At 37.5% G+C, this 13,177-nt stretch overlaps 1 protein-coding gene and 1 long non-coding RNA gene across 2 annotated transcripts; both read left to right on the top strand.

Moving 5' to 3' along the window:
• Window positions 1-2,869: 2,869 nt before the first annotated feature.
• On the top strand, window positions 2,870-12,110 carry LOC108376340 (uncharacterized). Its single transcript, XM_017632545.1, has 10 exons — window positions 2,870-3,573; window positions 3,932-4,428; window positions 4,491-4,744; window positions 4,892-5,001; window positions 5,070-5,263; window positions 9,633-9,701; window positions 9,904-10,164; window positions 10,453-11,064; window positions 11,135-11,351; window positions 11,570-12,110. Exons 1-10 carry the CDS (start codon window positions 3,369-3,371, stop codon window positions 11,761-11,763), a joined length of 2,613 nt encoding a protein of 870 aa, XP_017488034.1. The 5' UTR covers window positions 2,870-3,368; the 3' UTR covers window positions 11,764-12,110.
• On the top strand, window positions 5,484-6,000 carry LOC108376343 (uncharacterized). The gene is made up of 2 exons (XR_001849252.1): window positions 5,484-5,668; window positions 5,785-6,000. It is a non-coding gene; the product is annotated as an uncharacterized LOC108376343 (long non-coding RNA).
• Window positions 12,111-13,177: the final 1,067 nt, after the last annotated feature.

Genomic DNA, 13,177 nt, shown 5'->3' with positions numbered 1-13,177 from the left:
TATCACATTGAAATCGTATGACTGTCACGTGCGCCACCATGGGAATGCCAATATCCGAAATGTGGATTTCGTTTACAACGACGAAGCGAACATATGGCGCGAAATAGTGATGTAAAAAACAGTAAAATTGTACCTACTCTCAGACTCCTAAATTTGAACGTATACTCGGTACAAACAGGTGGGATGAATGGCGCAATAAACAGGTGAAGTAATAAAATAGCTTTCTCGCTTTATTTGCTGACAATCGGCTGTGTAATAGTCACTTATTATAGGCATGTTTTCACATATTTCTTTTCACTCTAATATTACTTCACCTGGTATAATTCCACTATGGGTGGGGTGCATGCAATAACACCATACGCAATAGCCCTGTTCACGTACGCACTATCCAGTAAATCCATTACTAATTTTACTGGTTTTTTACTGGATGTCGTTTTCGTACGCAAAAACTTGCAAAAAACTAGCAAAAGAGGGGAAATTGAAAGAGCAAAAATGACAGCTGAACTTGCCAGTTTTACTGGATAAATTTTTACTAGCAACTATTTGCTATTTAGTAAGAAAAACAGCTGATGGCATGATGCTTAATGTAATTCACATTTGTGGTGCTTTTAGAGTTGCAATTGACAGAATAAACCTATTTAAATATATACATAATAAGATGGAAAATATTAGTTTTCGAAGAAAATTGCATCGGAAATTAACAAATTAATCAAATGTTCATAAAACTAGCAACTTCTTGCTAATAATAATTCCCATTACTTGGACATTAAAAAACAGTTTCAGAAGTGAACTAGTGTTATTTTATTATTATTTTTTTTTTCTAAACGGTTATGACAGCATTGCATAATTGCGAAAGGAGGGGAGTGGGGACGGTGGACGCGAGTACGACGATTAACACGTGCCCAGAAAAAGGTTGTTTGTGTTTTCTGGCAAATGAGAAATTTTGAGTTGATACACTTTTGAAGAGCGTGTGCCAATGTACATATGTATGTACATATGGATGTGTATTAGGAATTTGTTTAGTTCAATTGCAAACCCATAATAAGACGTTGGTATTTATTCATTATGTGTGTACATATACATATATGTATGTATGTATGCGTGCACATTAGGGTGGTCCCAAAACAGTAAAGTCGGAATTGTAATGCTTGAAAACCAATATTTTTCGATCGGAAAACTCTGATTCTCTTCAGGAGACTTTCATAATACTCAATTGTTTATTTGACTATTTCTTAATACTAACGATTTTTTATTGGTCTTAATTTTTCGGTTTTTTTTTGGGTTCTTAACGGGCCTATAAATAGTTGCGATGAAAAAATTGTTAAATAAACATTTGGGAAAAATATTGATTTTTAACTATTCTATACCATTTCTACGAAAAGTTGTTTCCCCATATAGAACACATGGAAAACTTTGGGCGCTTTGAGCGACCTCTAAATATTTTTTGATTTCAAAATAAAAAAATAAGTTTATATTTTTTCAGTATAGAACAATCCTAGGGGGTGAGACCATAAAAATTCCGACTTTACTTTTTCACATGCATTTTTGGACCATCCCTAACGTACATATGTATTTGTTTGAGAATGTGTCATTCTATTGATTTTATTGACACTTGTTATAAACTGCACGCACAGTTGCCACAGTTGGTTGTTTCCAACCAAACTTGGTGTTTTTTTCTTTTTCTGGGTTGGTTGTTTGGTAGTTTTTCTCTGGTTTGGTAGTTTGTTTTTCAATTAGAAATGAACACATTTGTTCTTTACAAAAAGTAATATTGCATACTGGGTGCCAAAAATGAATAAATAAATTTTTCAAATTCCTATTTTTAATGTAACATGTATGTAGATGCATTATAGTGGTCAAAAAAAAATGTTCCCGGGATAGGGCTTGGGGCACCTTCCAAAATTTTTCTGCTTGTCGAAAAAGGTGCAGGTACCAAACTTTACGTTTTTAAGTATAAATTTAGAGGATGCTCATAATGCTCACATTTTACTCCATAAGTATTGAGTACATATATTAATCAAGCAATTGGTTCAGCAACCTAAGAGCATTTCAAATTTAAATTATCTAAAAAAATATCACAAGCTTCAGTTGTCGTGGCAACAGTAGCATTTTATAAAAATCGCCAATATTTTTGCAAGTTTCACAGCGACCCAGTAGCGCATTTCAAAGTCATTGAGCACCTTGTATTCGTTACAGTAGCAAATTGAAAGTTGGTATATTACAAATATCAAAAAGGAAAAACTGAGAGGGTGCCCCGTTTTCTAGGATGATTTTCCTCCCCGCCCCCCCTCCCCCAATACAAAAATTGGACCACCCTAATGCACATATAAAAGGTAAGTATGTGATTGAGCGCACAAGTATTTCAATTATTTTTGATTTCCGAAATAGCAGCTACAACTGCTTCCAAAATGTAAATTAATGTTATTTTTACATAAAATTTTCAATAAAAAAACCCGGCCTCAAGCTCAATAAAATTGTTGAATTTCTGTTTTTTGTACTAAGTTTTGCTTTTTGTAATAGATAAGTGGATGAAAAATTAGTTTATCTTTCAATTTGGTTGTTTTTTCTTCAGATTTTGGTTGATTATTTTTATAACAAGTGGCAACCGTAGCTGCACGTTCCACTCTGTGTTTTGCCCAAATATTCTTCTTTTATTTTCAACTTAAAGACTGCAACGGATTCCTTCTTTATTTAATAGTGAGAACAACTGAGAGATTTGGTTAAATTGAAAGACAGATACTCGTTGCCAAATAAAAACAAAAAAAAACATTTCATTCGGTACATACATATACACATATATATGTGCATAGAAAAGCTTTTATATTAAGCACAAAAATTAAAACAGAACCTGCCAACTGATAAACCGCTCTTTGCGTAAATATTTAAGTACAGAGAACAAGTTTGCGGGTGCTCTCGGGTAAATAAACAAAAAAGTGTACACAAATGTCCCGATCCCCTGCTTAGACTCAGCGATTTCGTTGGGCAAGTAAAACAGTTTATTAAGCGCTGAACAGCAGAGGGCTGACCAAAAAGCGGGTGTGGACATATTTACATACATATGTATGTTTGTCGCATTGATGTACCTATGTACATATTTACTTTAGTACATGTGAACACAAGCGCGCTGCTAAGTGTCGAGGACAGAAAGTGGTACAACCACACTGTGGTGCTTAGATACGAGTATCTACGTAGAATTGCGCCAACTGATAGCGAATCGAAAGCGCAATGCGATTGTGTGCCTCCGATTAGCAGTTACCGCACAACAGTAGGATACAGAGGAGGCGTCACACGTCAAACGCTCACTGCTCGGTTTTTAATAAAGAGCCAGCCAGGCCTATCGACGTGCGTTACTGCGAAACACCAAAACCATGCCCGACAACAGCAGCAAATTTAACCCTGATGCACAATTGGATATCCCCAAGTGGATAAACGTGAAGTACTTTGAGAAAATACTCCACAAAGAGGATGAAAACTTTCAAAAAATCTTGAAACTTGCAGTAATTCCGGCCACACCGCCCGGCGAGAACTACACATCGCTCATGATGCGCATACTAATGGATATAGAACTAAAAGGTATGTAGCTACATATGTTCTTTAATAACGGTAATAAAAGATACCTACAAAGTCATTGTCTTCAAAATCAGAATGAAGTACATACATACATATAGAGTAGTCGAGCTCTGAGTTTAGAATACTCCCGATCCATGCAAAAATTACATTTTTGAAAATTCGGCTCTTTTAAAAGCTGGTTTACATATATATACATATATATACATATATACTTTAAATGATAACTCTGGATATATGTACATATGCAGTGTTTGGCATGAGCGCTGATTAAGTTGCAATCACATTGTGGCTTTGTTTGTTTTTTTTTTGTTTCTATTTTAATATTGTTCATCTACATCCGCTTCGCTTTACAAACTTACAGATGGATACACCCAACAAAAGGCGTATATCGTCAAAACAACGCTGGACGACGACAAGGGCGGTACACTCATCAACGCATTAAATCTCTTTCCGAAAGAGAAGCTTATGTATGAACGCATTTTGCCAGAGTTGGAGCAACTCTACCATGACCTCGACAAGAAAGTGAAATTCGCTGCCAACTGTCAATGGATCGAGCAGAAATCCAGCCGCACCACTATTGTGCTCGAGGACTTGAACACGAAGAAATTCCGAAACATCAACCGGCTTCAAGGCTTCGATATGCTGCACATGAAGCGAGTACTTGAAAAGCTCGCCGAGTTCCATGCAGCGACCGTCATGTGGCATGAGAAGCACGGCGCGTTCCCAGTCGAGTTCCAGAAGACTTATCTACCTGCCAACTATCAAAAATCGAAATCTTATCAAGCGCGCGTGCAAAGCTTTAAGGCAGCGATGGCGACGTGGGGCCTAGATGACTATGACAAATATGTGGAACGCATTGTAAGCATCGAGGCGTAAGAAAAATTCGCCACAGTTAAAATCTAAAAACTGTTTGATTTCAGCCAAATGCCGAGCAGTTCGTTAACGCAGCCATGAGCTGCTTCAGGTCTGACCCCAGTGAATTTAAGGTGCTGAATCATGGAGATTTCTGGTCCAGCAATATTATGCTGAACTACACTTCCAGTGGCGAGGTGAACCAGATCCGCTTTGTGGACTTCCAACTATGCAGATGGGGCAGCCCAGCACAAGATCTATGGGAGCTAATCGTCTGCTCGGTGGTGAGCAATCTGCGCATTTGGGAATTCGACCACTTCGTACGAATATATCACACCCACCTACTGAAGTGCTTAAAGTTACTAAACTACGAGAAAGCGGTGCCCAAACTAAGCGAACTACATATCAGCATGTTAAGGCACGGCTTCTGGGGTGAGTGACATTGAAACTGTCGAAGTTTTCGATTCGNTCGAATATATCACACCCACCTACTCAAGTGCTTAAAGTTACTAAACTACGAGAAAGCGGTGCCCAAACTAAGCGAACTACATATCAGCATGTTAAAGCACGGCTTCTGGGGTGAGTGACATTGAAACTGTCGAAGTTTTCGATTCGTTGTGATCAAATAAGCACGGCTCTTTTTATAGGCTACAGCACAACGTTCACACATTTAGTTCTAATACTGCTGCCGTCAGATAAAGACGCCAGCCTGCTCAAGCTAATCCAGCCCGGTGAAGAGGGGGACAGGTTTCGACACAAAGCTTATACAAATCCGCTATATGTGCGAGCCATGCTAGATATTTTGCCGTTTTTGTATAGGCGAGGAATTCTGGATTTTCACTAGGCTTATACAAATATTTATTCAATTCAATATTGATGTAAAAAACACAGTCGATCAAAACACATACTATGTATATATTAGATGCATCTCAGTCATTAAACGCACAATTTGTGGAAGAGAAAATTTTTCGGAAATCGAATTACTTTCAAAGTAATAGGTATTAGGTATTTTCGAAATCGTTTGGATTTTATTTATTTTCGCGCGATTGNGTCAAAACACATACATATGTACATATTAGATGCATCTCAGTCATTAAACGCACAATTTGTGGAAGAGAAAATTTTTCGAAAATCGAATTACTTTCAAAGTAATAGCTATTAGGTATTTTCGAAATCGTTTGGATTTTATTTATTTTCGCGCGATTGGTAACAATTCTGCTCATTTTTTAAAAAACCTAAAATTATGGTAAGTTTTCCTTTTTTTTGTCATACATTTATTTGTAGTAGTTATTAACAATTTTCAAAGAGATATTAGTGACTTCTCAATTTCTTAATATACATTTTATGAAAAATTACTTGCAGAAAAAAATTGCCGGCATGCAATGAGACGAAAGTTATTCACGTTTTTTCTCTGACGCACGACAAGTATCGACTGCAGCGAGCCTAGCGGAGTATGCCACATGCATTTCATTGTTTAAAGTCAGTCTGGCAAGCGCAGGTTGAAATCGGGGTTGAGAATTGATAAAATTAAATTGTTGCACGCCGCTTCATAATTGGAGAAAAAGTAGAGAAATATAAAAAAAAAATAATAATAATGAAATAGATTACATTAGGAATATTTATCTAACTCATAAACGACCGTTAAACGTGATAAAATTATGAATTTTTATGGAATTTATTTTAGCACTTCCATCGGCAGTTTATCACGTTGGCTGAATAACCCTAATGTAATTTTTAAAAGAAGAAAGAACTAAAAAAAAATATCCAAAAATAAAACGAGTCCAAAACCAGTGCCCCCGCCATTTGCGTCGTTAAAAAGACCGTTTAAAGCACATTTTTTGGGATGTGTATATGAAGAACCAGTGTCGCCCCTTTTCGAGCCAGCTCCGCGCGAGTTCTGTATCAGTTGAATTTGCTGCAGTGAATAAACCAATGTACATTGGTATGTAGATATGTACATATGTATGTGCAAATGTATTGTATATTTTTCTATTTCATGCATATCAATATGCGTAGATAATACATAAGTACGGATTAAGATTCATACTAGGGATGTTAATTTTTTCGCTTTTGACGATCCCGGGATTTTCAGGATGTGGTTATCACAATCCCGATATTTAGATATTCATTACTTTTCAACAACTTAAATCGAAAAAATTCCTTCTATATTGTTTGACAAGCTCTCCTACTATACATAAAATAAATAATAAATAAATGGGTTTGAAACCTACTTTTTAATTTAAAGTGGCATTTTTATTTTTTCTCCTTGACTCACTTTAATTGTAATTTTAAAGATATTTAAGATATTTTGAATAAAAAAAAATTGAAATTTTTTGGATTCAATAGGACTAATAGGTAATTTTTAAGCTGATAGAGATAGACGGGCGAAATTCGTAGCTGTTATCGAGTTTATATAGCTCCTTAACATATAGTTTATTCAAAAACAAATATTTCAAAATTCAAGGATAAAATTTTAAAAGGACATTTTAAATACATACTAGTCCACCATACTAGTGTTATACACCAAAACATTGAAAATGCTTAAATTCTACAGAATTTCCTCTTCAATTTGATACCCATACTTCCCTCTAACCACATTTCACTGAATTTTTCAAATCATTTTTGAATTACTGGCGTCAGCTTCGTGAATATATTGATTCTTTTTGTGTAAAATTTACTATCGCATGGTGTTATATGTATAATGAGCTAGACATTTATAAAAAAATATTAATTATGAAATAAAAAAAGAAATATAGGCAATACTGGTCAAGAAAAGTGTTTCTCTTATTGCCATCAGTGCCAATCACAAATCCCGAAAATCCCGGGATCATTTGCCAAGAGTACCTGGATTTTCGGGATCCCGGGATTAACATTCCTAATTCAGACTCTATGATATAATACATATCCATGAACCAAAAATACAAGATCACGCCAGCAAGCCAGCGGCCCGTTATAATCGCATTTCGGAAAAAAGTTGGGCGATTTTGACTTATATCATGATATATCGTCAAAATGATACATATCGAGCCCTAACCGCTAAAATAACGTAAGCGACATTTTTTCAAAATTTTCTTTTTGATGCAGAAATGCATCAGATGGCCTAGGAATACTTCTGCGTTAAAAAGAAAATTTTGAAAAAAATGTCGCTTACGATATTTTGGCGGTTAAGGCTCGATATGCCAATTCTTATACGTATGTAATTAAATGTATGTACAAGCATTTGGATGTAACCTGCTAGTAATCAGGGTTAGAACTACGGCAAGCCCAAATCGGAGTAAATGACGTAAAAAGCTGTAGCAGAAAATAAAATTCCGTAGTAGATTTAGATGACTACAGACCCTTCTTTTATGTTGTATAAGCAAAGCGTAACTACATCTTTCAATTGTTTTTCTGCAACGTAATTTCTACTTGCCTTAGCCACAATGTCCAACTAAAAGAAGAAAATCACTCTTTGACCAAAGTGAGAAACCAAATCGAAAAACTCCACACTGAGCTTAGTTTAAACGACAAATAGAGTTAAACCCGCACTGAAAAACTGGGCCTAAAATTAGAGTGAGAGAAAGTTTTCTTACAAAACCTTTCATTATTGAATCATGGTATATTCCAGCAAACGAGAGGTAAAAATTATTCTAAAAATTACTTTCGACGATTAATATAGAGAAAAAAATTAAAAAAAAGTATGCCTTTTCCAAGAAAGAATGTCTATTAGAAATATTTGTATGTATGTATATTTATTTAGATGTGCCTACATTCAAACATACCATGCAGTGAAAAATTATCAATTGTTAAAAATAACCAACTTATGACAAAACTTTATGACAAAACCAACTTAAAGTGAGTTGTAAAGTCGTGCAGGAGTCATGCAGACGCAATCGGGAGCTCGTTTTCTTTACAAGTTTCTATTTAAAAATGCTCATACAAAAACTGCTTTGGATACATTTTGATTTTGCACTTCACAAATTCTTTTTCGAATTCAGGACAAATAAAATTAATTTCGAAATTTCACATTATAGCCCTGTATGCAGCTCTCAAGAAAACGGTCAAACCCGAGTTGCCTTGTGCTCTTTTTTCACAAAAAAAACTTTAGAAAACCGTAGTAGAAAGCGTAGTAAATTTCTTAAGAACTGCGTACTGCCTTAAGGAAATTTGACTCAAAAAAATTTCTTAGCCATTTCTTGTACGTCATTTTATATGGAGTTTTTGCTTTTCTTGAGAGCTGCATACAGGCCTTATCATCGCCCCACAAAAGTAGTTAGCTTTTTTCGAACAAAATATAAGGTATTAGTTAGCACTCGTGTTCGCGTGAACAGACTAAATTTTGGTTTAAGTTAACGTTGCTCCCTGCAGGGTACATACATACATACATACATACATATGTGACCTGGTCTACGGAAAGGGGGCTTAGGTGTCAAAAAATCAATTTTCACTTTTTGGTTGATTCGGATGGAAGATGAGATGCTTTTTCACGTGGTGAAAAGCAGAAAATCCTAACTTGCTTAGAAGTGTACTAAAAATGTAGAGAAAGAAGAGTAAAAACGAGTAAACGAAACGAGTTGCTTACTTTTAACAGCTTTTTCACAGAAAACTAGTTTTCGCACGTAAGCTCCCTTTTCGTAGACCAGGTCACATATAGTAATATATCCATGGTCAAACATTGGCAACTCATAACTAGCAAGTTGTCCAAAATAGAGTTGCATATGTACAGCGCCTACGCGGAAAGGTTTTCTGCGCAAAAATACTGTAGTCGCATGAGTAATTTTCAAATTTGCTCTAAAAGCGTAGTAAATGTACTACGATCACAGAGATGTCCTAACCCTGCTGGTAATCTGCTCACTGCCGACTCAACAACATTTGCTTATCAACATTACGCTTTGGAAGCCAACCCTTTTTAAGCTTTTTCAGTTGCTTCCTAATCACAATCAGCTGTTGTCCGCAACAAAAGTACATATGTATGTATGCATGTACGTATGTATGGATGCAAGTGTTAGCTTTTCTAGCCCCCTTCGAATTCACTCTGACAGAGTATGTCGCTCTTTGAGCAAGTGGGACAGACAAGAGGCGTATTGTGTACTTAACTGGGACGGCAATAATAAAAACAAAATTAACTGCTGAAGCTAGCGATAAACACAAGCACGTGAGAGCCGACACAATGCTCGCTTGTGAGATTTGTGAGGTTCCCATACGCACAACACAACGCCGATCGTCACTAACCCACAAGCAACGATTCAGCTACACATCGACGGCCGGCCACTTATCGCAAGGGAGTTCAGTTTAATCAGGTGACTAAATAGTAAAATCATAAATTTTTAATCGTGGAAAAATGAAGTTAACGAAATATTTAAAAAAAAATGCGTTTTGCTGTAGATCTACTTTCGCTTCTACTCTGCTATTACCATGGGAACGGGTGCCAAAAACTACCAGCCCCCAGAATGGATTACAGCTGAGTTTCTGCAGGATGTNTAAAAATGCGATTTGCTGTAGATCTACTTTCGCTTCTACTCTGCTGTCGCAATGGGAACGGGTGCAAAAAACTACCAGCCCCCAGAATGGATTACAGCTGAGTTTCTGCAGGATGTGCTAAAGGAATATTTCAAGGACGACACTTTGGAGGTGCGCGAGATTGTGGTGAAGAGTGCATTGGGCGGGGCGAATGTGGGCAGCGGCTACGCTAGCGAAATGCACCGCGCCACTTTTAACTTGGCGCGGAAAGACGGCACCGGCCGCTTCTCCGTGATTATCAAAGTGAGTATGGCATATATATACATTGTATGTATGTACTTAGTGCTAATATTCTATTCACGTACGGACGTAATGGCACCTCAGGATCACCCCAAGGGCTACACTGGCGTCGTCGCACACAAGAGCAAACTGTTCAAGCGCGAGATTGTGGCCTACAAAGAAATTTTGCCGCGCGTTGAGGAGTTGCTTGCCTCCATTGGTGACAAGACGAAAATTGCTCCNCATATATACATTGTATGTATGTACTTAGTGCTAATATTCTATTCACGTACGGACGTAATGGCACCTCAGGATCACCCTAAGGGCTACACTGGCGTCGTCGCACACAAGAGCAAACTGTTCAAGCGCGAGATTGTGGCCTACAAAGAAATTTTGCCCCGCGTTGAGGAGTTGCTTGCCTCCATTGGTGACAAGACGAAAATTGCTCCCGCCTGTTACTATACCACCGAGACTCCTGAGCCATTCCTTGTGCTGGAGGATATGCAACTAACAGGTTTTGAAAACTTTGAAAAGGGCCGCTTGCTTAACCTGGACTACACCCTGCCGGCCATCGAGAGATTGGCAAAGCTCCATGCGTGTTCTGCTGTTATAGCCAAAGAGACGCCTGAAGTTTTGGAGATCTTCCACGAAGCACCTATTTCTAGGAATCCAGATCGCAAGGATTTCCTTGGCTTTTTTCCAGTGAACATACGCTGCGTAGCTGAGGAGCTGACACATTGGAAGGGCTACGAGGAGATCACTGAAAAAATGTTTAAATTGGCCGAAACTGTGCTTCAGAATGCACTGCAAATGTACGAATCCCACGACCAAGGCTTCCGCGTTTTCAATTCCGCTGATTTGTGGATTGACAATTTGATGTTCCATATAAACAATGACACAAAGGAACCCGATGAGGTGGTTTTGGTGAGTATCCTAAGTAGCATGAAAAGAAACTATGCTGTCATAGATTTATCGTTTTCTTATTTTATTACAGTTAGATTTCCAGCTGTCGTACTATGGTTCACCGGCAGTGGATCTGAACTATTTCCTCTTCGGCTCACTTAACGAGAATGTACGGAAAGTGCATTTCAAATATATAGTGCGTGAATACCATCGAATTTTGAAAGAAACGCTGGAGAAGCTCCACTACGACGGCGAGATACCGACGTTGAAGGACATAAATATCGAGCTTATAAAGAACAGCCTGCAAGGTAAGATTGAGAGTTATCGGTGACTGCCTAAAATTATACAAAAATTGTGTTTGGAATTTTTACGAAATACATGCATTTATGTGTGTATGTAAGTATGCGTAGTACACGTTTTGATATCACACTTCTCATGAAACTTCAATCTTCTCTGCATACAACCTGCAGGTTTTTGTGTGCAATTTGCTAAAATCAACATTTGTTATAATGTCGTTCAATTTCAGGAGTCATCGCCGCCACTTGTCTCACTCCACTTATCTTAATGGAGTCAACGGGAGATGAAAAATTGGAAAACCTTACCACGCGCACTGAAGAAGGTGACCAAATGCGACGCCAAAATGTAGAAAATCCAAAATATCGCGCGTTTCTCCAGCGTACAGTGAAAGAATTCGAGCTCTGTGGCTTTTTAGATGCTTGAATGGGCATACATTAATATGTATTAACTATATGGTATTTGTTAGATAAGCCAATCTATTATTATTATATATGTATGTACGAGAAAAGTTGGTGGAAAGAAGTATACTTCGGGCTAACGTGCGTCCCCCAATATTTTTAAAATTATTCAAATTTTCGGTGGGGCATATAAATAATATATACATAATTGTTCAATTAACCCTTCTTTGATAACCATACTGAAAGTTGCTGAGAAGATAACCATAAGTCTGAGGGACGTATCATGGTTTCCTTGAGGGTTATAAAAAAAAAAACAAAAACAAATATTTTTATGTGTTTGGCCAAGCATATCCTCCAATTTGTGATGCGCGTCCTGAGACCTAGATTTTTACGCCGTTTCCGAACGGCAAATGGAGGCTTGCCATTGCCTGCCGAAGAGCAAAAAAAAAATTCTAATTTTAGATGTTGCTCGGAGCAGGAATCGGACTCAGTTCCCACGGGGTGGTAGTACGCACCTCTAACCACTCGACCACAGCGGCCGCATTGCTCAATTTATCTTTGAAATACAAATTTTATCCTTTCAAAAATTGTCTTACTCTTTATGAAATAAGCACGATCAGGCACGCTTTGGCCTTATGTCTGTACTCCAAGCTTCTTTATAAGCCATTTTCAATTGCATTTAATTTGCTAGGTTATTTCTACCAGATCACTCCACCGCGCTCTTAACAATCAAACGGACGGATAAAATGTTCAGTTTAATGGAGTGACAGGCATTTCTTACTAGATTGCAGGTAGCCAGTTTTCATCAGTAAAGAGTAGGTTGGCTTCTTTCGCAAAAGCTCCCAAATAACATTTTAAACCATGTATGTATGTATAGACCAAGAATGCGTTGAGCCAAAGTGATTTTCCAAGCGGAACTTCGGCAATTCGGTGTAATTCCAGCGGTACCCTAAAACCCCACTTTTCATCTACTGGGATCAACAGTTTGGAGTGTCACAGTGTTCTCTCGGACTGATTACTTCCTGAAAATGCTGAGAATAATTTAATTTTTCGGCAGAATTTGCAGCAAGTAATCAACAGGACGACCTAAATTGAACTTATGGGAACTGCTTGTAGTCATGTGTGTGCTGAAAATAAACACAGTACCGAACAATAGGGGTATTCTCTGAGTCTTGCAAAGCCCTTGCACGTAGCGCGACTTGCACGGATTGCATAACTTGCAAACACACAGCAACAAAATACATACATGGGAAACAATAGGGCTATTCGCGATTCGGTGCATAAGAGCTGACAAATTTATGCAATTGCAGAAATATGCCATGGATTGTGAGCGACCTTTATTAAACTGTCATGGTAAAGCTTTTGCAAAACAATTTTTGTGCATCAGCTTTGGTTTTGTTTATGAATGCAATGCATAGCATTTTTATGCTATGGATTTT

The sequence above is a fragment of the Rhagoletis zephyria genome, unplaced genomic scaffold, assembly GCF_001687245.7.
Source record: "Rhagoletis zephyria isolate East Lansing unplaced genomic scaffold, Rhagoletis_zephyria_1.1 Rzeph_scaffold_10291, whole genome shotgun sequence".
NCBI lineage: Eukaryota > Metazoa > Arthropoda > Insecta > Diptera > Tephritidae > Rhagoletis > Rhagoletis zephyria.
The sequence above is the reverse complement of the archived record's forward strand: the minus strand, read 5'-3'. Positions and strand labels throughout refer to the sequence as shown.